A 27,696-nucleotide genomic window follows, 5' to 3' on the forward strand; every position below is an offset into this window, starting at 1 on the left:
ATCGCAAAGTCTGATATTTTTTGGCTTTTACGTACTCAGAACGTTTTGAAATACCAGCGCCATTTCTGTTGTTTACAGTAACTTAAAAGATTCATCTCGGTCCAAAAATGGAATTAAATCGTGAACATTTTCGTGCGATTATTTTTTACAACTTTCGACGTGGATTAACTCAGTTGTTGTTCCGAAAACCATTGTTGCTGTGCGCGAACTGACATTGCAAGATCATCATGTGACCTATCGTGAGATTGAGACAATCTAAGGCATTAGTGGGACCAGCATACATTCAATATTGCATAAACATTTGACTGTCAAAAAAATTTGTTCGCGTTGGATCCCACACAATTTGTCAATCGCTCAAAAAAAGGCTCGTGTCGATTGGTCGAAGGAAATGCTCAAAAAATACGATCGCGTGGCTTCGAAACTCGTCTATGACATCGTGACAGGTGATGAATCATGGATTTACGCGTATGAGCCCGAAAGTAAACAGCAGTCGACTGTATGGGTGTTTCAAGATGAGCCAAATCCAACAAAAGTTGTTCGCACACGAAGCACTTCCAAGCAAATGGTCGCCTGTTTTTTCGGAAAAACTGGACATGTCGCAACCGTACCACTAGAACAATGCAGAACAGTAAATTCTGAGTGGTAAACAACCATTTGTTTGCCAGTTGTCTTCCAAGAAATTAGGAAAACCAATCGCCAAAGACGGATCACTCTTCACCAGGACAATGCGAGCTCTCACACATCGGCTCAAACAACTGCTTTTTTGAGCACCCAAAAAATCGAATTAATGGGTCATCCGCCGTATAGTCCTGACTTGGCACCGAATGACTTCTTTTTAATCCCGTACGTAAAAAACAAACTGAGAGGTCAACGTTTTTTGACACCTGAAGAAGCGGTTGCGGCATTCAGAATGCATGTTTTGGAGGTACCTCATTCAGAGTGGCAAAAGTGCTTCGACAATTGGTTCGAACACATGCAAAAGAGTATAGATCTTCATGGAGAATATTTTGAAAAACAATAAAGTGATTTTCGATGATTAAAATTTGTTTTTGTTCTCTAATCCCGACATATAAAAGGCACCCCTCGTATAGCTCATTAAATTTAATATTCGATAAATGTGCGTAAGGTATAAAAGCTCCAAATGCATAGCTTCCATACGTAAAAATCAGCTGTAATCTAATCAAAACTTATTTGCTTCAAATTCATTACCTTCATTAAGTTGCACTTATGTGCTAACATTTGCATTTATGGCTGTTGAATAAATGAGCACTAAAACTATTAAAATCATATGTTAAACCTTTTACAAATTTACTGTTGGTTGTTGTAATGTAATTCAGACTCAGGATACCCTTGAGTTATCACAGGGGTGCACATAAAATGCTCAACTTCATATACACCCACATATATGTATGTATGTATATAACAGAATTACTCATACACACAGGCATTGTGCGCTGGTACCTAACTAATCCATCTAAAATAGTTTCCTCTGCTCCTCTCATTCCAGATGTCAACCTCAACGCATTACGCTCGGCAAATGCGAATTTAATAAACACTGAGTAACGGTGGTTAGCCTGGCTGCTGAAATTCAACAACACACACACATCATTCCGGTGTTTGGTGTATGCACCCACGGCGTGTAAACATTTGAATTAAACGCATACACACGCAGCGAAAAATGTTAGCGGGTACAGCAGGCCAGCAAAAAAGTTGGCGAAGTTGTTGTAATTGTAACAGCAGTTGGAGTAGGAGTGGTAGTGGCAGTAGTAAAATCAGTAAAGGGGATAGCTGTAGTAGTAGCTGTGAAGATGACTACTGCGGCCCATCCAGTAGAAGTCACGTGCGCGCCGATGGTCTGCCGATATTACATACCTTTCTCCTACTCTTGTTTTACACACAACTGTTGCACGTAGCAAACGCTTATCTAATAATCGTGCATGAGGACGTGCCAGCGGGCACTGTGGTCTTTAATGCCTCCGTCTATAAGCTCGGCTCGGAGCGCCACTATAAAATTAACGCACACAAATCAGCGCATTTCGTACACCATTTGGTTGCCGTAAATCACAAAGATGGTCAGATACAGCTGCGCAAACAGCTGAAATGTGATGGTATCTACTACCCAAACTTATTTACCTTCTATGTGGACTCGACGTCGAATCGGCTGCGCAGCATTGATTACTATAGTCTGCCAGTGCGAATATTTGTAACTGGGCGTGATTGTAACGAGGATCGTCGCATTGAGGAAGAGATGCATAGTAGGCATTATGAAGAGGAGGAGACGGGGTATTCGAAACGCCGCAGACGCTATGTGGATACTATTGCGCATCCCGATCTGCGCTACTTTGGCGCATATCTAGCACATCCGAGCAACACCATTGAGCTGTCGCCGGCGACCAGCGTGTCAGATGTGCTTAATCACAACAATAGTCGGCGTGAATTTCGTGATGGTGATTTAATATTTGGCGACAATTTTGATAATGAGATGCGTCATCGTATACTTAGTCGCAAGCGGCGTGCAAAAGAACCGCTACTGCTTGAACCATCACTGCATCGACGCATTTCAGATGCTAAACAGTGGATTTCTGAAACCTACGCCTCATATGCCATACACACAACGGACAAATGGAATCAGATTTGCTTGCGTCAATCGCAGTTCATTAACAATCTCAATGCTTTCTTACCGAAGTCCATTTGCCAGCATTGTAAAGTGAACTTTTTGGATGTGAATGATGAACGTTTTGCCATCGAACATCAAAATCACGATTTGGTCGCAAGCCGTGACGTCTGCATACACGAGTCCATTTGGAAGGTGAGCATCACTTTCAATATACGTTGTAATCGCAAAGAGATTGTCGACTCGGATCATCGTCTGAAGATCGTGTATCACTATCAGGAGTTCAATGACACCGATATAGCTAAGCGCGTGCGTCGCGAGCTACGCAATCAGTCGCCATATTTTGAGCAGGCACTCTATGTGGCCTCGGTGTTGGAAGAGCAGCCAGCCGGCTCAGCTGTGACTACTGTGCGTGCGCGTGACCCCGAAGACTCGCCGGTAGTGTACTCGATGGTGTCGTTGCTGGACTCTCGTTCACAGTCCCTCTTCAAAGTTGACTCGCGCACCGGTGTAGTCACGACTTCGGCTAGCTTGGATCGCGAACTAATGGATGTGCATTATTTTCGCGTGGTTGCCACTGATGATAGTTTTCCGCCACGTTCTGGCACGACAACACTACAAGTGAATGTTTTAGATTGCAATGATCACAGCCCAACCTTCGAAGCGGAGCAATTTGAAGCGAGCATACGTGAGGGTGCGACTGTTGGCTCAACAGTGATCACTTTGCGTGCTACAGATCAGGATATTGGCAAAAATGCGGAAATCGAGTATGGCATTGAAAGTGTTACTGGTAAGTAAAACGAAGTCACCATACCACAAAGTGTGCAGAGAAAATTATTGATTTGAAATAAAAATTTGCTACTCGCTTCCTTTCAGATGGCACTGGCACTTTACAGGATCAGGAGTTACCAATTTTTCGCATCGATGCACGCTCAGGTGTTATATCTACGCGCAGTACACTCGATCGTGAGACGTCGGACCGCTATAATCTCATCGTTACCGCTTCGGACATGGCCTCGGCGCAGAGTGAACGCAAAACCGCTACCGCCACTGTAATAGTGCGCATACTTGACGACAATGACAACTATCCACAATTTAGCGAACGCACTTACACGGTGCAAGTACCAGAAGACCAGTGGGGTGACGACAATGTAGTGGCGCACATACGCGCCACCGACGCCGATCAGGGTAATAATGCAGCTATACGTTACGCCATTATTGGCGGCAATACGCAATCGCAGTTCTCGATCGACTCAATGAGCGGTGATGTAAGTCTTGTCAAGCCGTTAGACTACGAGAATGTGCGCAGCTACCGACTAGTTATACGCGCACAGGATGGTGGCAGTCCTTCGCGCAGTAACACTACGCAGTTGCTGGTGAATGTAATTGATACGAATGATAATGCGCCTCGCTTTTACACCTCACAATTCCAAGAGTCAGTACTGGAGAACGTGCCGGTGGGCTACAATATAATACGTGTGCAGGCTTACGATGCGGACGAGGGCACCAACGCGGAGATCACTTATAGTATTTCGGAACGCGACGATAACTTTCCGCTTGCCGTTGATCCGCGCACTGGCTGGGTGCAGACAATCAAGCAACTAGATCGCGAGGAGCAAAGTCGTTTCACTTTTCAAGTTGTCGCTAAGGATGGAGGTGTACCGCCCAAGTCTGCGAGCTCAACTGTGGTAATAACAGTACAAGATGTGAACGACAACGATCCCACATTTAATCCAAAGTACTACGAAGCAAACGTGGGTGAGGATCAACCACCGGGTACGCCTGTGGTTACTGTTACTGCCACTGATCCGGACGAAGACTCGCGCCTGCATTACGAACTCACTTCCGGTAACACACGCGGTCGTTTTGCGATTACTTCACAAAATGGACGAGGTCTCATAACGATTGCACAATCATTGGACTACAAACAGGAGAAACGTTTTGTGCTCACAGTTACAGCTACGGATTCGGGTGGTCGTTCGGACACAGCTACCGTAAATATTAATATTACTGATGCCAATAATTTTGCACCAATCTTTGAAAATGCGCCATATAGCGCTTCTGTTTTCGAGGATGCACCAATTGGCACGACGGTTCTAGTTGTGTCAGCTACCGATAGTGATGTGGGCATTAATGCGCAGATCACTTACTCGTTGAATGAAGAAAGCATAAATGGACTTGGTAGTCCAGATCCTTTCACCATCAACTCACAAACTGGCGCGATTGTGACAAGTGCTTTGTTAGACCGTGAGACGACCAGCGGTTATTTGCTTACTGTCACTGCCAAAGATGGTGGCAATCCGTCGCTGAGCGATACAACCGATGTAGAGATAAGTGTCACCGATGTGAATGACAACCCGCCCACCTTCAAGAATCCACTCTATCAAGCTTCAATTCTGGAAGATGCATTAGTTGGAACCTCTGTTATACAAGTTTCGGCTACGGATCCCGATATTGGACTGAATGGCCGCATCAAGTACCTGTTGAGCATGCGCGATATAGAAGATGGATCATTTGTCATAGATCCAACTTCAGGCACAATACGCACCAACAAAGGTTTGGATCGCGAAAGCGTCGCTACTTATTACCTTAACGCTATAGCTATAGACAAAGGCTCGCCGCCCCTATCCAGCACCGTGGAAGTGCAGATACGTTTGGAAGACGTAAATGATTCACCGCCAACCTTTCCCTCGGATAAGATAACGCTGTACGTGCCCGAAAACTCGCCCGTTGGCTCAGTGGTGGGCGAAATACATGCGCATGATCCCGATGAAGGGGTCAATGCAGTGGTGCAATATTCAATTATTGGTGGCGATGACTCGAACTCATTTTCTTTGGTTACAAGGCCAGGCTCGGAACGCGCGCAGCTACTGACAATGACCGAGTTAGACTACGAGTCGAATCGCAAGCGTTTCGAATTGGTCATACGAGCAGCTAGTCCACCGTTGCGTAATGATGCGCATGTAGAGATTTTGGTTACCGACGTCAATGACAATGCACCAGTACTACGTGATTTTCAAGTGATCTTCAACAATTTCCGCGATCACTTTCCAAGTGGTGAGATCGGCAGAATTCCGGCATCGGATGCCGATGTCACCGATAAATTGACATATCGTATACTCTCTGGGAATAATGCGAATCTGCTGAGATTAAATACAACATCAGGTGGTTTGATTTTGAGTCCGCAACTGAATACAAATGTGCCAAAATTTGCGACAATGGAAGTTTCTGTCTCAGATGGCATCAATGACGCTAAAGCTATTATGCAGCTATCAGTGCGCTTGATCACTGAGGATATGCTTTTCAATTCCGTTACTGTGCGTTTAAATGAAATGACCGAGGAGGCATTCCTCTCGCCTTTACTAAACTTCTTTCTCGACGGTTTGGCAGCAATAATTCCTTGTCCGAAGGAAAACATATTCATATTTTCGATACAAGATGACACCGATGTAACATCGCGAATTTTGAATGTGAGTTTCTCTGCAAAACGACCGGACGTCTCACACGAGGAATTTTACACGCCACAATACCTGCAGGAACGCGTCTACCTGAATCGTGCTATACTAGCGCGCCTAGCCACAGTTGAGGTACTGCCCTTCGACGACAATCTATGTGTGCGCGAACCTTGCCTCAATTTCGAAGAGTGTCTGACTGTGCTGAAGTTTGGCAATGCCTCTGAATTCATACACAGCGATACGGTGCTATTTCGTCCTATCTATCCAGTCAACACCTTCGCCTGTTCATGTCCCGAAGGCTTTACGGGCAGTAAAGAGCATTACTTGTGCGACACAGAGGTAGATCTCTGCTATTCGGACCCTTGTCGTAATGGTGGCACGTGCGTACGTCGTGAAGGCGGTTACACTTGCATATGCTCGCCAAAGCATACGGGCGCTAACTGTGAAACGGATATTTCTACATTGAAGCCGTGTTTGTCAGATACCTGTGATGGAGGCTATTCTTGTATGAATTCGTTCCTCAGCTCACAGCCGCCACCATACACAGCGACATGTGAATTACGTTCACGCTCGTTCTCCAAGAACTCGTTCCTCACTTTTGAAAGTCTGAAACAGCGGCACAGATTCAACATAAAACTACGTTTCTCGACCGTGCATGAGAATGGCTTGTTACTGTATAATGGACGTTACAACGAGCTGCACGATTTCATTGCGCTTGAAATTCTTGAAGGGCATGTAAGTTTCTCATACTCATTGGGCGATAGCAAACAGAGTGTGTCGATCGTACAACAGGTGAAGGTATCGGATGGCAAATGGCACGATGTGGAGATGATATATTTCAATCGCACTGTAACGCTGGTATTAGACAAATGCGATACGGCGATAGCTTTGGCGGGCAATTTGGGCGATCGTTGGAGTTGCGCTAACCAAACTACGCTAAAACTAGACAAGCGTTGTGCGCTGCTCACTGAAACCTGTCATCGTTTCTTGGATTTGACAGGTCCACTGCAGCTAGGTGGTCTACCACGCATTCCTGCACACTTCCCTGTGGAGAACCAAGATTTTATTGGTTGTATATCCGACCTGCGCATCGACGAGCGCTTCATTGATCTCAACTCATATGTAGCGGATAATGGCACCATCTCCGGTTGTCCGCAAAAGTCACCACTCTGCACGTCGGAACCATGTTTTAATGGCGGTGTTTGCCGAGAAGGCTGGAACACCTACACCTGTGAATGTCCAGAGGGTTATGCGGGTAATGCATGCCAAGAGACTATACCCGCACCTTGGCGCTTTTCCGGCGATGGCAGCCTCAGTTTCAATCCACTTTTACGACCAATACAACTGCCCTGGGTCACTTCCCTTTCCATGCGTACCTTGCAACTGGATGCGTTTCTACTGCAGATACAAATCGGCCAAAATAGCTCAGCAGTGCTTTGTCTTAAGAACGGCATACTCTACTACATATATGATAACGAACCAATGTATTTGGCTGGCGCTTACCTCTCTGACGGCAACTGGCATCGCATCGAAGTCAAATGGCTTGGTTCGGAAATACAATTCTCTGTCGACTATGGTCAGCGTAGTGGCGTCGTACCGATGTCACAAAAAGTTCAGGGACTCTACGTCGGAAAGATTGTAATTGGTAGCGCTGATGGTTCAATTGGCGCAGTCGGTGATATGCTGCCCTTCGAAGGTTGCATTCAAAATGTGCGCATTGGCGCCTCCCAATCAGTGCTCTCACGACCTACTATACGCGAGAATGTCGAGGATGGCTGCATGTCGCGTGCTGAATGCCCGGAAACCTGTCCGCCACACTCCACTTGCGCAACTACTTGGGACGAGGCGCGCTGTGAGTGTCTCCCTGGCTATGTAGGACCCGAATGCTTGCCCATATGCACAGTCAAACCTTGTGTGGCTGGTGTGTGTCGCGCGAATGTCAGTGAACCACGCGGTTACAAATGTGCATGTAATAATTCCCTGCAACATGGCGAATATTGCGAAAAGACTGTACAACAACCGTGCCCTGGCGGCTGGTGGGGCGAGAAAGTATGTGGACCATGTAAGTGCAACTTGAAGCAGGGTTACCATCCGGACTGTAATAAGACCACCGGCCAGTGCTACTGTAAGACAAACCATTACCAACCACCTAATGAGACGGCTTGCATACCGTGTGACTGCTATTCAATCGGCTCATTCAGTAGCGCATGCAATCGTCTGACGGGACAGTGTGAATGCCGCGAAGGTGTTATAGGGCGACGCTGTGATTCTTGTTCGAATCCGTATGCAGAAGTAACATTGAATGGCTGCGAAGTCGTCTATGATGCATGCCCACGTTCATTCGCCGCAGGCATATGGTGGCCACGTACACCGCTCGGCAGCACAACAGTTGAGAATTGTCCCTCACCGGCCAGAGGCAAGGGACAACGCGCTTGCGATGGTATGTCGGGTGGCTGGAATCAACCGGATATGTTCAATTGTACCTCCGATCCGTTTGTTGAGCTACGAAAACAACTTTCACAACTGGAGAAGCTCGAGTTGGAGTTGAACTCATTTGTTGCCATCAAAATGGTAGAAAACTTGCAATTAGCTTGTGAGACTGTAGATCGCTCGAGCGCAGTGAAGAAAAAAATGGTCAAGGATAGCCGTCGCTACAAAATGGAGTCATCCTTTCTACTAAACGAAGGTAACAGTATGTGGTCTAATGAGCTGGAAATGGATTATCTATCAGACGAACTAAAGTTTACGCATGATCGTCTATATGGCGCTGATCTGTTAGTTACTGAAGGTATCCTGCAAGAGCTCATCAACTACGAGCTCATGCAAAACGGCCTGAATCTGACACACAGTCAAGACAAGTATTTCATTAAGAATCTGGTGGATGCCGCAAGTGTTATACTAGATCGCAAATATGCAAGTGAATGGAAGCGTGCTACAGAACTGATACAACGTGGACCGGATGATCTTGTGGATGCCTTTAACAAGTATATGGTGGTGCTAGCCAGTTCGCAGCATGACACCTACACCAACCCCTTCGAAATAGTGCAGCGTAATATGATATTTGCTTTGGATATTATAACAACAGAATCACTTTTCGGCTACGAGCCCGAACAGCTCAGTGAATACCATAAAACCAAGCTCAATTTGAAGCCAAATGCGTATACAACTGAGAGCGTCATACTGCCAGACACGAGCGGTTTCTTGCAGCACTCGTCCAAGCAGAAGCCGGTGATAACCTTCCCTAAATATAATAATTATATACAAGATAAAACGAAATTCGATAAGTATACAAAAGTATTGGTGCCACTCGACATGTTGGGCATCACGCCGCCAGGCAGCAATGAAGTCACCCAGAACGCATTCGACTACCGGGCTATTATTTCCTATGCGCAGTACAAAGATGTGGGACAACTACTGCCAGATATGTACGACGAAACTATCACACGTCGCTGGGGTGTCGATATTGAAGTGGCTTCACCTATACTATCACTGGCTATTTTAGTGCCATCTAGCGATACTGAGGAGAAGCGTATAGAGATACCCTTTCGCAAAATCTCATCTCAAAAGACTGGATCTAATGAACAACAATTTATTGAAGTATTCGATGTGCCCAAGACGAGCAGCAGTGGCAGCGAGGAGCATATGATTGAGAACATACGCATAACGGCGCATGAGATACTACCCCCAGCTGCGACTAACTCACATGAAACTAGCGCTGAAGTGACAAGCAACGAAGCCGTGGAAGTGGCTGATGGTGAGGAACCACACATTAGTGTGCGCTTTGACGATGACAACATCGAATTCCATGGTGACACAGGCGAGGAAGTAGTCGACTCACCAGAGATCACAAATCCACATTTCGAGGATGGTTTTGACGAGCAGCAGAAGGGTGAAAACGAAGCGGTCTATCGCAATCGCAGGCTCGTCAAGCGCCAGGTAGAAGTCATCTACCCATCTGAACAGCAACAAGCACAGCAACGTGTCATTTATCGTTCGCTCGGCTCGCCCCATCTATCACAGCCCATCAAGTTACAAATGTGGTTGGACATTGAGCCAGCACGTTTCGGACCACGTTCAAATCCACAATGCGTACGTTGGAACTCATTCACTAGCCAATGGACACGGCTGGGTTGCCAAACCGAAGTGCCTGATTTCGATGAGCTACCGCTCGATGGACAACCTATTATTGTTAACTGTACCTGCACACATGTATCCAACTATGCCGTCATTGTGGACATCATCGATCCCGAAGATATACCCGAACCTTCATTATTGGTACAAATCACCTCGTACTCGGCGTTCATGGTCTCACTGCCGGTACTGTTGAGCGTTCTCATTGCTTTGGCACTGTTACGTGGACAACAGACCAATTCCAACACCATACATCAGAACATTGTGCTCTGTGTTTTCTGTGCCGAGCTGCTCTTCTTCGTTGGCATACAATCACGTCGCAATCTACTGGAAAATGAGTTCCCCTGTAAGCTTATAGCTATTTGCTTGCATTACTTCTGGCTGGCTGCATTCGCGTGGACGACTGTCGATTGTGTGCATCTGTATCGTATGCTTACAGAGATGCGTGACATCAACCATGGGCCAATGGGTTTTTACTTTGCCATGGGTTACGGTGCGCCTGCCATTGTGGTCGGGCTTTCAGTGGGCGTGCGGGCACATGAGTATGGAAATAGTTTGTTGTGAGTAATTTTGTAGTGTTTGGAATTCGAACTTTGTTTAATTTGTTTTTTTTTTCTTCATTATTTACATTTCTAATTTATTTTTATTTTTTGTGTATATTTTCCAGCTGCTGGCTTTCTGTCTATGAACCGGTCGTTTGGTGGCTGGTCGGTCCCATTGCTGGCATGTCTGTGGTGAATCTGTTAATACTCTTTGTGTCGGTGAAAGCCGCGTTCACGCTCAAAGATCACGTACTCGGTTTTGGCAATCTACGCACGCTGCTATGGTTGTCTGTCGTTTCATTGCCCATGATGGGCGTCATGTGGGTGTTGGCCGTGTTAGCTGCTTCGGAGAATTCGCAGATGCTTAGCATCCTTTTGTCGGGCGTCGTAGTACTACATTCCATTTTCTGTCTTATTGGCTATTGTATTATAAACAAACGTGTAAGGGAGAATTTGCAACGCACCTTCTTGCGTTGTATGGGCCGTAAAGTGCCATTATTGGACTCTTCGCTGGTGGTGAGCAATAGTTCTCATAATGTGAATGGAGCGACGAGACCGAATAATTTCTTAGCGGGTAGTTATGATACGGCGAGAAGGAATGTGGGTATCAGCGTCTCAAGTACGACGTCGAGAAGTACGGCTAAAACAAGCTCCAGTCCCTATAGGTGAGTTGTGTGAATTGGAATATATAAAAGGTGATTTTAAATAAAGTTTGAAGGTACAAAAAAACGATGTTGATGATCAAAGTAAAAATTTTTTGGAATTTAAATTATTTAAAACAAAAAATATAATTTACATTATTGTTGCCCTTTGAGGCTCTTAGTATCATATAGTGAGAAGAGTATTTGAAAATAGGCTGGCGGTAATTGCGGTGTCTAGAGAGAACGAGCCCAAAATAGTAGTTTGCCTTACGAAATGTTACAATATTTTTGAACTCAGCTTTAACAGCTCCAGCGCCCATGGAGGAGCAGCCTTCATTGCTTTTAATTTATTTCACATAAATATTTAAGTTACTTTTTCTACATTTCTTGACAGTGACGGACAACTACGTCAGACTTCAACCTCTACTTCAAACTATAACTCAGCCAGCGATGCTCCCAGTTTTCTACGTGGCTTTGAGTCATCCACCGGTGGCGCCGGTGGTGGTGGCGGTGCACGTCGTGAAGAGAAATCACGTCGTCATCGTAAAGATTCCGATTCGGGCTCTGAAACGGATGGGCGCTCACTAGAGCTCGCTTCCAGCCACTCGAGCGACGACGATGAATCGCGCACAGCTCGATCTTCAGGTACCCACCGTAGTACAGGTGTCAGTGCTACACCCTCTTACCTGCCCAACATCACCGAACATGTTCAAGCGACAACACCGCCCGAGCTAAATGTCGTACAAAGTCCACAGCTCTTCCCCAGTGTTAACAAACCAGTGTATGCGCCCCGTTGGTCGAGTCAACTACCTGACGCTTATTTGCAATCGCCACCAAATGTGGGGCGCTGGTCGCAAGAAACTGGTTCGGACAATGAACATGTCCACGGCCAAAAAGTTACCATCTCACCCAATCCCCTACCTAATCCGGATCTCACAGACACCTCATACCTGCAACAACATCACAATAAAATCAACATGCCGCCATCGATATTAGAAAATCTACAGAATGTGCGTAATGACAATGGCTACGACGCACTCGAACGTGACAGTATCTACCGCCGCAAGGACTATCAGGATAGCTATGGACAATTCGATACGCTACCCGTGGCGGGTAACTATAAGCCACCCAGTCACTATGGTAGCGAGAAGGACTACAATGGTGGCGGTAGTGGGGGCGGCGGCGGTGGAGGCAGTGTCAGTGGTAGTGGTAGTGGTAGTGCCGGCGGCGGCAATGGTGGTACCCAAATCGTTAATCACATGCGTTCCTTCCATCCGGATGCCGCCTACCTTAGCGATAACATTTACGACAAGCAGCGCACGCTCGGCTATATGGGACCAAAAGCAGACTCACCATATATGTCCAAGGAGCGCATTACTCCTGATATATATGGCTCGCGCGAGAATCACTATAGCCTAAAGAAACCGCATATGTATGTTGGTGCCGCAGACTCAATGCATTCTGTGCATTCGCTGCTAAAGAACGACTATCAAGCACAGCAGCAGCGTCAACATCACCTGCAACAGCAGCACCAGCAACAGCAACAACACCAACACCAACACCAGCAACATCAACCTTCTTCAGCTGATTACCACTCGGATCGCATGTCGGAGGGTTCGGACAAGAATGGCTATCATTTTCCGTACACAGCGGAGGAGGATCATATAGCGAGCACGCGTAAGCTCAGCCATCAACATAATCCATCGCCCTCACTACACAGTTCACATCAGATGCTCAATGGGCATACGCATGGACATGCGGTGAACGATATGAATAATCCAGGTATGCTGGGGCGTCATACGCTGAATTCGAGTTCGCGGCATGGATCGCGTGCTAGCTCGCCGCCTTCGAGTATAGTGGCGCCCATGCAGCCATTAGCGCCGCTCACAAGTATAACGGATACAGAGTGAGTAATAAGAATGGGGTGTTGAATAAAGCGTATACCCTTTAGTCACCATTATTGATTACTGGTTACTGGTTACTACTACTTATATAGTTACTGGGTGTTATATTTATTTAGTGGTGATTTATTACGCATTTTTTGGTCGCTAAATTCGCAAAGGGCAAGTGAAACGATTTATAAATAAATGAGAAAAAAAAAACGCAAAAACAATTAAACTAATTTATAATTGCATTTTAAACAAAAAATTAAATTATTTTTATATAGGAAATACTTTTTTATTAAAAAAATAATAATTCTAGAAAAAAATATGAGTGAAAATAAAAAATACACATTCCAAAAAAATAATTAAATAAATCGGTGAAGATTAAAGTATGATTTCAGGTTAAAAAAAATAGCCATTAGCTGATTTATATACATTAGGGTGGGTCAGGTTTTTTTCGCCAACATTCTTAGCAGAAAAAATTTATAAGAAAAAAATCCATTAGAGCACAGCTCTACACTCAATTTAGAGGCCCTTAGTTAATACGAAGCTATTGAAGATTAAAATTAACTGAAGCATTATGAAGGTTTTTTTTTAATACCGACTTATACTTTGGAATTTGAAATTAGGACGATGAATTCAATTTTGATTTCTATTTTTTATATAAAGAACCCCGACAGGGCGCTACAAGGAAATTAATATTTAATTTTTTATATTAATATAATATTAGTTTGGGGAAAAAGAAGTCCATTATTTTTGCGCAAAATTCAAAACTCAATAAATTGTTCCATTTGGATTAAATATGCGCGGTTTTGCTGTGTGTAATTTGTTGTCATTTTAAAGGAACCTTCATAATGCCTCTCCGACAGAAGTCTTGGTTCTTATGGGCGAAAAACTCTAGTAATCGATTTTCATAACCTTCTCTTGATACCAATTTCTAATTATTACTAGTTTTGCAATAAAATAAAAACGTGTTAATCGCTTGGACCAGGATCGGACTGTATGGTGGATGTATTAAAACTTCCCAACCAAGCTCCTGGAGTTTTTGGCAAGCCACTATAGACGTGCGTGGGCTCGCGTTCTGCTGTTGAACCACAATACCTCTTCTTTTTTCTAATTTCCGCCGTTTCTGGTCAATCGCTAGTTTTAAACGTTCCAATTGTTGACAGTAGAGAGCTGAGCTTAATGTTTGGCCATACGGAAGCAACTTGTAATAAATGATTCCTTTCAAGTCCCACCAAATACACAGTAAAAACTTCTTGGCCGTTAGTCCTGGTTTGGTCACCGTTTGAGCTACCTCATCACGGTTTGACCACGCACAGTATTGTCGTATGTAAAATATTTCTCATCCCCAGTCTCCATACGTATAAGAAATGAGTCGATTGCATTCCATTTGGCCAAGGCTTCGCAGATGGAAATTGGAGCCATCAAATTTTTTGCTGTGGCACCCAAACATCGAGCTTTTTTTTGGATCCAGCTTTGCGCAAATGGTTTAAAACTGTTTTATGGTTTATCTTTAGCTCCTGGGCGATGCTGATCAACTTCGCTTATTTCTGTGGTTTTATTGATATCAGCAACATTTTCATGAACATCAAAGATGTCTGCACGGAATCGGCGAACCACACTCACAATTTCAGCTTGCGTTTTCGGCTTTATCAAACTATTCGACTGTAAAATATAATATTTTCTCTTTGTTGACTTCCATTGTTAACACCCTGTAACTCAAAATTTTCTTAGTGTGAAATGTCACCTCCACAACGAGCATAAACATTAAATCGTTTGATCGATACTTTACGAGATTTCGATCACTACAGCCATCTACCATGAAAATAATGTAAATCTTTTTTTGTTATGTTATGTTATTTATTTTTTATAATCGTTAATATTTTTTGTAATCAACAACATACATACCATATTTATAGTCATTCTGGTAAAAAGGACCTAATACTTTCAGAATGAGGTATATTTTTTCTGCTTTCTATCTGCATAGCCATAACTGCCTCTCTATTTTCTCTTAATAAAAAAAATTTCTTTCAAAATTTGGGAATCTCGACTCATACTTAGACTTTAAATACATATATGATTTGGTAAACTTTTTTCTTAAAACTTTATGTAGAATGCAATTCTGCAAGAAATGGTGTCAGAAAAAATCGTGCCTTAAAAATTGATTCGCCCTATTGTACATACATACATACATATGTAGCATACCTATATGTGTATTCAACGCTTGTGTGGCGTGAAAAAATGAGCCAATGAAAACATGTCACCAATAAACTTTGAAATGGATACACAAGTCATTAAAGCAAATAAAAAATGTATACCCAGAGCGCGGCTAAAGTATAGGATGCTATCCTTTTTTGCAGTTCATATAATTTATTATTTTTAATTTCATTTAAATGATAATTAAATTTTATATATTTTCTTTTGTAATCGGCTCTAAAAATTATACAAAAAAATGGCGCCCATGTTGAGTGAAGCAAATGCACCGTTGTTTGTCGCTGCCTGCAGAGTTGACGGCGCTGATTATTTGAATTCATTCAAATTTTCGCTTGGTGAACTTCTGGTTTTCAATAGGTGCACAAGAAAAAATGAAATGCAATCAGATGCCAACGCACGGTGGAGTTTCATCAAATATTTTTATTGCGACTTTTTGAAGTGAAACTTCTAAGGCGTCGATGGACAAGCGAGAATGGAGAGTAAAATTTCAAGGCCATGCAACGTTTTGGGCATTTTCGTTCCGCGAGAGAGAAAAAAGATGTAACGTAGAGGAAAAAGAGAGAGAGAGAGCTATACCTTATAAAAATATTTTATAGTAATTTACCATCATAAATCCATCCATTTTCGGTTGATTATTTGCTGTTGACCGTCTGATATTTGACAGTTTATATTTTGTATTATTTTATTACGCGCATCAGTCACAACGCTCTGTTTAAATTTAAGGTTTTTCCCAATGTTAATCCTTCACGTGGGTTTTCCGAATTGTTGCTGCAATTAATGAAAAGCGTTAACCGAAAGATTTCAGATTGCTCAGACTTGAGCACATATTTCGACATATCGTCCCCTTAGTATAACAATAGCCTATGTGCTCATAGGCTATTATTTTTTTATTGAATTTTTGGATTCTCCATCGTCGATTTTATATGTGGTCAAAATTTTGTCAAATTCTAGTTCCAAAAAGTGGGTCAAAACGTCAGTCAAAAAATAATAAATATTTACAGACATAACGAGATTTGAGTGAGAGCTACTTTCGACAAAAAGTTTGAAATTCATTTTCTCAAAACATCAAAAAATTTATAGGCTATTTTAATACTAAGGGGACGATATGATACTTACAATTTTTTAACTGCTGATGGTCTTTTTGGTTTCAATTATTTCGCCCAAGCTCAGATCCATAGTCGTTGCGTGCCGTATTTCTTTTTTTCCTCGATAATTCGATAAATTAAGAATTGGTAAATTAAGAATTTTTTACCTAATTTACCCTCAAATATTACGAAAAAGAAACAAATTTGTCCCGTGTAGTTTGTAAAAAAAAATCCGACTGATGTTTAGTGCAATGTTGGATGCACTTGCTCTATTGTGAATAGTATTTAAACAGTGCTATTAGGTAAAAGCAATACACTTATGCCGAGGCAAATTTTATTTCAACGTCGCTGCTAGGTATTCACAAGGCAGATTCAATTTGAAGAATGTTTAAGAATTAACGCAGTTAGGGCCTCCCAACACGGCTCGTATCGTCAGTGGCTTGTCCGCACACAATGCAACTATCTATCGTCAAAGTACGAGTTGTGAATATGTCGAGCGATGAAGGGGAATTTATTTGTAAATTTTGTCTATTTGTATTCTCTGCAAATGTTGTGAATTTATTTAGATATACAGGCATACCTCGTATAACACGGTACTTGTAAAACTCGGTTTCGATATTACTCGGTACAAGAATTGGTATTAATGTAACACGCTTTTGAAAAATATGCATTTTAAATTTGAACTTTTTTTCCGATCAATAAGGGGAATACCCCCTATGTAATTATTATTATTAGTCTTTGAATATATTTTTTGTTGTATTTTCTAATTTTTGTATTTCATCATAAAGTTGAATTTAATTTATTTTTCTTAATAAAAACTTCAAGGTAACTTCCTTTTTCATTTATGTAGTATTTGGAACGAAATTTCAGCTATCATAAAATTTTACACCTTAAGATTTGGTTTCGATATAACACGTTACACATTGCCTTTATTTTTATTATTTCAAGGTTTCGCATAACACGGTTTCAATATAACACAAGACAAGGTCTCCATACTACACGGTAGACCTTGTTTCGTATAACACGGTTTCGATATAGCACGGCACGAATTAACCGTGTTATACGATTGACGCCTGTATATTCTTTCTCTCTCTCTCTCTCTCTCTTTCGTCATTCTCTCTCGGGTCTCTCCCTCTTTCTTTGTCTGCCTTGAAAGTTTACCTCTGTTATGTGTACTACGCTACACGCACTTTTTTTATTGTTACAACTCAGTCATAACGTGACTAGTTATCTGGTGGGCGTTAGAGTACAACATTTTCATCAAAAGAGTATAGCCGAACAATGCAGTTCGATGACATTGCACTCCACATTACGACTCGAGCTGAGTGACACTCCGCCTTATAGAGAATTTCGGGCTTGGGATCAGTCCAAATTTAACAATTTTGCTTACAGTGGCGAGCATAACTGAGTGCATGAGGACCTTTTTAATTTAGAATTTTCTTCAAGTTTTTTTTTAATAATAGTTTACTGTTAATTATTTAAGCAAAACCATGTAAATCGAAGTTTCAAGCATTTTAATCTGAGTTCTAATGAGTATGCAGTTATATAACCCATCGAATTTTGATAAAATAAGATGAAAGTTTTAATCGGCTAAAAATCGTTTTGATTAAAAATATCAATATATCAATTTTTTTTTCGTTTTTGAAAATCATTTTTTTTTATGAAAACCGGTTTTGTCCATATACTTAGAAGCTCTTTCCAAAGCCCCAATATCCTCAGTTTTATGCCACTCTGGAAAGCAGCCTCTTTGATAAACAGATCTATCGGTCGCATTTAACACACGAGTATTACGTTCAAGGCGGCCACCGTAGCCGAATGGGTTGGTGTGTGACTACCCTTCGGAATTCACAGAGTGAATATAGGTTCGAATCTCGGTGAAACATTAAGAAAAACATTTTTCTAATAGCGGTCGCCCCTGGGCAGGCAATGGCAAACCTCCGAGTGTATTTCTGCAATGAAAAAACTCCTCATAAAAAAATATCTGCTGTTCGAAGTCGGCTTGAAACTGTAGGTCCCTCCAAAAATGGACGATTGTCATGGTTTTTTTTTTTAAATATGTTTTAGAACTTTTATTCAAATGAGGCATATATCGTAATGAAGGGTAACTCTCGAGGAATACATTTTAGTGTGTTTATTTTAAAAAATGTTATTATTTAGTGTTGATATCGCCCCTCCCCCGAAACGCTGTTTTTTAGAAGAGGCTTGCGGTGATCACGGTAGCGCATGAGCAGCTCAACTAAAATCAAAAAAATTAAGTGATTACTGCAAAAAAAATTTTCTCGATATGCAAACCGCTTTCCACCAAAAAAACGATTTTTGAGGGGCTGAAAAATTAAAAAAAAAATCAAATCCAACGAACTACTAACAAATATTTATAAAAAGTGAACCGTTCAGATTCACGAGGTTGTAACTTCGAATACTTAAAAAAAGAGTTTATGCAAGTCGGTCAAATAGTTTTGAATAAATAATGATCACCGCGACGGTAATTTTCAAAAAACACGACATCGATAAAATCGCGTCTAAAGTTTTGCATGCACTTATCGTTCCAAGAAAGGTCGCGCGCTTCCACGGTCTGTAACTTTCGTTCTAGTCATCCGATCTTTATGATTTTTTGAATATATGTTTTTAAGATGATGTACTTTTGGAATATGCCATAAAAAAATGTTCGATTTTTAGTCCAACGCAAGGTATTTAACCCCTTAAACAGCCAGCTCCTCAGGTTCGTTAGCAAACCTTTCTTCTTCGAGCGTATTTTTTTCATTTTGCTCGATTAGAATGTGCCATAGGAATCATTATTAAATATTTATGCTTTGGTTATAAAATTTTAATTCAAATACAATTTTTACAATGTAAATTCTTTTAGGCTACGAAAATTATTGGTGTCGAGTAATTATTTTTCAAATTCAATTAAAAAATGTTCCTATATGTGGTTAATTGAAATAATTTTGTTTTGATTGTTTTGCCTTGCGGAGATATAAATCGTATCACTTTTTGCTCTGCCGCAAAAAGTCACGCTTCAAATTAATGTTAGAAAAAATATATACCTTTCACCTATGCAAATATATTTATATTTATCTATATATATATATAGATATATAAACTACTATCGGTGTCTATTTATAGCATTAACTATTTGTTGAGAAAATAATCCCCTCAGCTATAAAAAATAACTAAATCAAGCAAATCCTACACATAAAACTCCTTATAAATAATACAAATAACTTTTCATTCTATTTTCTCTCCATTTTCCAACCACACACAATCATACCGAATTACAAAACGCATCAACAAAAAATTATGACCATAAAACGAACACAACCAATGCACTGCATATACAAAAAAAAACAAAAATTAATAAAAAAAATTAAAAATTGACCCTTGTAATAAACCTACAACTAAACACACATACATACGCATTGCATTGGAATCCTTCAAAAATAAAAACATTAACATTTTTATAATTAACTATGAAAAACTTATATTGTAATTGAATTGAGCTATTGCTCTGATTTTTTTTTTTTTTTTGTTTCGGAATAATCGGCAATAATCCCTGACATATACACATACACACACACACACTGACATTAATATTTACACGCTCACTCCATTTATACCAAACGTATGCGCATTTGCTTTTGCCATCCCCAATCATTTAACCAACAACACCAACAACCTTTGCCAAATTCACAATTACCATAATCCCAAAATATTTAATTATGCTACCAAATAAAAACAAACAACAAAAAATGCAAAAAACCAACACACTTACATAACTATTAAATTTAAAATGAATACAAATTTACACAACACATTTTAAAATGACCACAGGTGGTCATGGGAACGCCTAAAGAAAATCTAATTACACATTTCTGTATTTTCCCGCTCGCAATAAATTGAAATTTTGGCAAAATGCAAATTGTGAAATGATTGCAAATGGCTGCGAACAAAACACAACACAATACGAACAAATAAAAACATATATGTTGAAAACTGCACTGAAATAACATCATTTAAAACAACACAAACTAATAACAACAAACGACGGCGAGTTGCACCGTCAATGCCTGCCTGCGCTAACACCAACACCAATCAAATCAAATTGAATCGAACAAACTTTTAATGGAAAAATATGTATGTATATGTTGCGGGACGATTTGAAAAAAAAATATATATATTACATATACATACAAACACATATGCGCCAAAATAAAATGATGAAAATGCATGGAAAAACTGTATTGTACACAAATTTGCATATACGCTATAATTAATGGGTTCGTGGCAATGCAAAAACAACAACTACCTTGGAACGCAACAAAAAATGCATTTTTCTCTAAAATGGCTGACGGAAATGCCCAAATTAAATGCAACTCTAAATCCTGCCGAAAATGATGTATGCCTACAAATATTCATACAACTGCCAATTTGTGCCACTTACAACAACTACAATCATATAATAAATGATGCACATTCCCATCTGTACATACATGTACACATGCATACAAAATACTTGGCGCCATTTACACTCACGCACACACAACCACACACATACATACTTTTGCTCAACAAATTCCAACATTACTTTTAACCGCATGACCGACCGCTACGCTGAATATCTGTACCAACCCAACTAACAATGCTAATAACTAATAATATTCACAAAAACAACAACAAAAACACAATGTATGTAACTGCATATTATATTTCTAATAACAACGACGACAACAACAACAACAATTACTCGCTAAACTATAACTTAAAACTATTGTACTCTCGCACTCTCGTACTCCTGTACTCTCTACATTTTCATCCAACCACAACAACAACGCAGTTCAGAGGTAAAACAAGTCATTATTCATATTCTAATAACATCATTACATTTATCTAAATATACTCAAATGATTTAACCTAATTTACGCAACTAATTGTAAATACTCCTTCTATTTACTAATATTTTTTCGCAGATTTAAATTAGTAATTAAATGTTGTTTTAACCATTTTGCGGGTTTGAATTTGTAAATACACTTTGATTGTTGTATTTTGTTTTGTTTTGTTTAATTCATTTAAAATTCACTTATCCTAATTTTTCTCTTTATGATTTAAAATTCCTTTATATACATAAATATTAACGTATGTTGTATGCGGAATCCTTTGAAACTCATTTTTGATCATTTTTTTCCAATTTCCATTTGAAAAAAATTTTAATTTCGAACATACACGGAATTAATTTACAAAATATCATACAAAATTCTCCATGAGTCTTGATGTTAGCAAAATATCACTAGGCTTAGATCAATCAGGAAATTAGTGAAGCGGAAGAAACTAAGGCTAAGAACCGATGCGCTTTTTTGTTACGCCCTACAAATTGCATGTGTGAATAAAATAATTTTAGGCCAAAACTTTTTCTCACATAATAAACATATTTGGTGTAGTAAAAAGTGTTCAACATTTTTAACTTCCATTTCGACGACTAAATTAACAAAGTTTTAATTCTAGCAAATTAATTAAAACTCCACGATTTCCATGATTTTATCAATATTCCCGACGATTTATGTACTAGAACGGGTTAGAACCACCGATTTACTATTTATACCACTCGACACAGTATTGGGTCCTCAAATAGCACAATTTTGTTTGGTCTCCTTCTCTGACTTATCTCCTTGGTTGTGGTGCTACTGAAGCGGTAATGGAGCAGTCTAGACTTGCCAATATTAATGATTCATAAAAGTAACCGTTAGTCTCAGTGAATCCTCGGATATGCGAAGAGTCGTCAGGAGAGGCACTCTTGAAGATGGCGTACTGTCGCCAATCGTCTGGGTTCTGGCAATGAATAAATTGCTGAAGAGCCTTGAAGAGAAGAGAGTATGCGCTGTTGCTTATGCGGATGATGTTGCTTTAGCTGTAAATTTCCGAATACGCTCTGTGAGATTATGAACGGTTTATTTACCCAAAAAAAACTTTTCTCGATATGAAAACCGCTTTGCACCAAAAACACGATTTTTGAGGGGCTGAAAAATGAAAAAATTGGGTTCTCAAATAGCACAATTTTGTTTGGTCGCCTTCTCTGACTTATCTCCTTGAAATGGAGCAGTCTAGAGTTGCCAATATTAATGATTCATAAAAGTAACCGTTAGTCTCAGTGAAGCCTCGGATATGCGAAGAGTCGTCAGGAGAGGCACTCTTCAAGATGGCGTACTGTCGCCAATCGTCTGGGTTCTGGCAATGAATAAATTGCTGAAGAGCCTTGAAGAGAAGAGTGTATGCGCTGTGGCTTATGCGAATGATGTTGCTTTAGCTGTAAGGGGAACATTTCCGAACACGCTCTGTGAGATTATGTAGAGCTTATTAGGTGAGGTAGACCCATGGTCGGCGTCTTGTGGACTAGGCGTTAACGCTACCAAGACAGAACTGATATTATTTACCAACAAACATCATTTACGGGATTTAAAACCCCCGACCTTGAATGGTTCCACATCAGTCGGTTCTACGTTAACGAAACGTCCCGGATTTATATCCGGTGAAGGACTGTCACTCCAGCAGCATTCCCCGTATGTAAGTATGGGGAATGTTTATGTTGCTACAACAACAACAACAACAACAATAGAACCACCTTCTCGTTCAACGAAAGTGAGGATTGATACAATATATATAAAACTACATTGGAATTTAAATGTAGAAGGCAGAGTGAGGAAAGCTTCACCAGCCCTTTGCTCGTGCAATAAAACCATAGGCCGAAAATGGTACTGAAAATAATACACTCACTGGCTGTACCAGGCGAGGTAGACCAATTGTACTATACGGAATATTATTATGGTGACCAGCAGTTGATAAAAATATTATTTTGAAAAGATTGGCTCGCATTCAAAGAGCAGCAAGTTTATGTATAAGTGGAGCTCTTAGAACCACTCCCACAGAAACGCTATACGTAATTTTATACTTATTGCCAATTGACTTATTAGTAAGGAACTCGCCTTCCTAAAAACATTGATTAAAGGTCATTCGACTACATTAGAAAAATTTTCCACTGTTCCAACAGCTATAAGTACAGATGTTTGTACAGTGCAGAGCTCTATTTTAATAAACGTTTTACCACAATATTCCCTTCTAAAGAGGACTGGGACAGTGGTACGGTAGATGATGAAAAAAAGTCAGTATATTTACCGACCGATCTAAGCTTGATGAGCAGATTGGTGAAGGAGTTTTCTCTGAAAAGCTAAGCAAATATCAGTTCGACTTTTCGCTTGCCTAATAACTGTAGTGTCTTTCCGGCAGAAGTTTTCGCCATAAGAGAAGTTTTATTGCTCTTAAAGAAAATACTCCTAACTACGAGAAAAGTATATAGTACATATATTTACTCGGTTAGGCAGGCAGCTCTAAAATTGTTAGCCAGTAAAACACTTGTAAAAACAGTAGTTGAATGCCACAAATTATTATGCGAGGTATCGCAATATTTTTAAATAAACCTGATTTGGATGCCAGGCCATAGAAATATGAGAGGTAATTGCAAAACAGATGAGCCTGCGAAGAAAGGTACAACACTAAACATTCAACCAGATATTGCACTAATACCGATTCCCTTAGCTACGTCCAAATCATTAAGAGATAGGCACTATATCAATGCTGGTAATGCCAATTGAAGGCAATCACTCTTTTGCCAAATAAGCAGACAAACTTGGCCAGAATGTAACCACGACCGTACAAAATCACTACTAAGTCTTAGGATACAGGATATGAAAAACGCGATACATAGAGGTACTAACAGTGTATTGTCGAATTGGAAGGCATGCAAATAGACTGGAGGTGCCATATAACGACTTTTGTCCAAGCTGTCAAGATATTAAAGAAGAGAAAAAAGTGGAACACCTCCTGTGTACTTGCATTGCTCTATACAGAAAAAGGCTTTCCACGCTCGGATTCGTATTGATTAGGTCTCTCGAATAGGGTTGCCGAAATTAAGAAAATTCATTAAATCCACAAATTGATTCAGAGAAAACTCAGGACTGTAAAGGACGAGTTCCAGTGGTATCACAAACAGACCATCCAGGCCCAAGTGTGTCGGATAATAGCCACCCAACCTAAACTAACCAAGTCTGTGTGGTGAATGAAGTGCCTCTGTGGGAGCTGCTGCTCTGAGGATAAGCCACCAGAGAATGTTATGTATCAGATCGGCCGTTAACAGAGACAAAGTTGATTATACTAGCAATATCTTAAAAGAGGCAGCGTTTTGATTTGGAGCAGTAGAATCTTATTTTTAAAGAGGGTCTTCCTATAAGAATTTGCTTTTTTATTGAGTAGAAGGATTTAAATTCAATAATAATCCTATCCTATTTATTAAAAACCAATAAAAATGGATTAGATAAAAATGGAAATGGAAAACTTTAGACAGTTAATGGTAAAATGGAGCCATATTCTATATCGTAAGCATTTAAAGGTTGGATTGAGGTATTTAGTAATGTGATGATTCCTGTATTATGCATTTATTTGTTACTTTTTTCCTTTTTTCATGTAGGCATTTCATTTGAAACACCCTTAAAAATAACCTGCTTTTTCGATCATTTCCCTATTTTTTTTTTGTTTTTTGTTTCATATATCACGCACAATCAATTACCAGCAAAACGAATTCCATTAACAATAAACACATTTTCAATACATAATAACAACAAATGTAGATACAAATATAGAAAAAAACATTTTTCGACTTATTCATATCAAAAACATTTGCAGTTGGACATTATTTGGCTGCATCGCTGGCGTCGCCGATATCCCTGGTCTCTGACAATCTGGTACATGTAGTTAAAAGAAGATTAGAAAAATATCGAAATAATTTTATTGCTAGCCACTATTTAACGTCAAGCACTTCCAAGTAGCTTGCAAATTACTTTCTCTTCGCACTTAGTACAGATATAATATAAATAAAATATTAAGAAAACGTTATTCGCCGAATTAATAAATTTGAATAATTATTTAGTGAAAAGTAAATAAGTAAAGCTCATCAAAATTTAATAAAAAAATTTTTAAAATTTATAAAAAAACATCATAAATGTATGATATTTAAAAAAATATATATATAAAATCCATTAGCATAAAACGCTTAGTACCCCATTCCAAAACCGTCTAGAATCATTTGTAGTTTTCTTAATTATTACCTATAAAATCGAGGCTATTAAAATCGTAGCATTGACTTTGAAAGCGAATTTGATTTACAACATGAGAGTGTTTTGAGGCTTTGTGTGACACTAAAGCCCATTTTTCGTTTTTTTTTTTTTTTTTTTTTTGAAAATTTCTAATATTATCAATTTTCGATACTATCGAGCGTATCTGGGTGTTTTTTGACATACTTTCACTCTACCATCGCATCTGCAGATTTTTCCTCTCCTTGTGATTTGCAGAATATTTTTTATCAATTCTACATATTTACATATTTTAATGTTAAAATAAAAATAAAATAAAAAAAAGAATTAAAATTCCTCAACAAGCAATTGAAGCGACAGTTCCGAAGGCAAAGCAAAGAGATGGAAGTAAATGCTATTGGATGTTGCGCGCTGCGTCTCTTGCTGTTGACGCATTATTTCCTTCACTTACAGGTTGTGTCTATAATTCTTAACAGGCTATGACATATATTAATTAATCGAAAACGAACTTAAACCTAGAAGCCCATTGTGATACCACTAATTTGGGCTCATGTTCTCTCTCTAATTCCTTTCTAACCACTTCGTTTCTCGGAGAAACCCTAAATAATCGAGGAAGTCTGCGTATTCTAATTTTGCCAGCCTTTCAAAGGCAGACAGTAAATTAGCACGGATCTCGTCATAGATATCTATGAGAAGGAGAAGTTATAATAAAGTCTCAAGAGCTTTGGAAGGGATAGAAGGCTGTGCTCCTGTGATAAGCATGGATACTGCCCTTTGCATTCTTTTCGGTTTTCTTTTGGAGTCGAATGTACCAAAAGAAGCAAAAAAGTAAACTAACGATTATGGAGGTATGGCGTTTTTCTGTAAACATTTCGATGAGTATTCGAGGTGATAGGTTTCTAAAACCAAACCAAATGGCAGGCGCTACGCACTCAAAATGTAGGCAGGTCACAATAGTTGATCTTTGGTCCGTACTCTTACCTACTTAACTCTTTTAACACCCTGTATATAATAATATTTATATGCTTCGCAGCTACTTGAGTCCCTCAACTACTGAACTCGCACTTTTTATCAATAGATTTCATTGGTCTGCGCTAACATCTACAATTTTCATCTGACTTATGAAGCGAGTAGTTAACCTGGGATGTTCTAATAATGATTATGGGATGCAACCTGACTATTTGTTGGTCATCTCCACGATTTATAGCAAGAGATGGTGATGATAATCTGGGTGACACCATTGGGTTTAACCATTCTCACAGGCGTTCCCATGATAGCTGGCTCTAAGTTACCGGAACGACCCGGATTGATATACGGTCAAGCACTGTCACTCTAGCAGCATTCCCCGTACAAGTATGGGGAACGCTTATGATGCTACATCAACAAAAACTATTCTCACAGGTATTAGAGTCGGCTCACCCGAGTTATGGTATATGCTTTGCGGAGCCTCAGCGCTCAATAAATAAGGCGTCGTATTATAAAGTTCTTACTCAATACACCCCTCTTACAACACCACCTCCTTTTTCCGCTCTGCAGATGAAGCAGCTTACTCCGTACACACAACGCAATTGTTTTAGAATTTTTTAACAAAGGAATCTAAATTTAATGCAAATAAGGATATCTAATGAAGCCCGAAATTGGTATTAATTTCGATAGCTTTAACATAAATATTGTATATTATAAGTAAAATCAAAATGCCTGTGTGCGTGTCCGCGTTTGTACGCACCGAAAAATGTGAATTTAATTCATCCAAAAATCATTTTCTCTTCATATATTAGCTTTTCACAAGCACCACCACATCATCCATACACACACACACAAGCAGACATCCGCCTACACATGCCACACATTTAATTAAAAAACTTTCATTAACAAAAGTAGAAACCAAAATTTGTAATCACTATTTTAATTTCATACACAAATTTCCATAGATTTACCAAATATATTGTCAATTTTCCATTCATTTTCCTAATAACCATTCAATTAAATGCAACCAA

General features: G+C 39.9%; 1 protein-coding gene across 1 annotated transcript; it reads left to right on the forward strand.

Annotated features, from left to right (window-relative positions):
* Positions 1 to 1,678: 1,678 nt before the first annotated feature.
* LOC128867039 (protocadherin-like wing polarity protein stan) lies at positions 1,679 to 20,608 on the forward strand. The gene is made up of 5 exons (XM_054108130.1): positions 1,679 to 3,404; positions 3,491 to 10,760; positions 10,868 to 11,407; positions 11,778 to 13,289; positions 20,397 to 20,608. Exons 1-5 carry the CDS (start codon positions 1,679 to 1,681, stop codon positions 20,425 to 20,427), a joined length of 11,079 nt encoding a protein of 3,692 aa, XP_053964105.1. The 3' UTR covers positions 20,428 to 20,608.
* The last annotated feature ends 7,088 nt before the right edge of the window (positions 20,609 to 27,696 follow it).

Source organism: Anastrepha ludens, chromosome 6, assembly GCF_028408465.1.
Source record: "Anastrepha ludens isolate Willacy chromosome 6, idAnaLude1.1, whole genome shotgun sequence".
In the NCBI taxonomy this organism is placed as follows: domain Eukaryota; kingdom Metazoa; phylum Arthropoda; class Insecta; order Diptera; family Tephritidae; genus Anastrepha; species Anastrepha ludens.

Coding starts and splice junctions, on each gene's coding strand:
- LOC128867039 (XM_054108130.1), top strand. CDS start 1,679: ATGTTAGCGGGTACAGCAGGCCAGCAAAAAAGTTGGCGAAGTTGTTGT. Junction 3,405..3,490: donor TGGCATTGAAAGTGTTACTG/GTAAGTAAAACG, acceptor GCTTCCTTTCAG/ATGGCACTGGCACTTTACAG. Junction 10,761..10,867: donor GAGTATGGAAATAGTTTGTT/GTGAGTAATTTT, acceptor TATATTTTCCAG/CTGCTGGCTTTCTGTCTATG.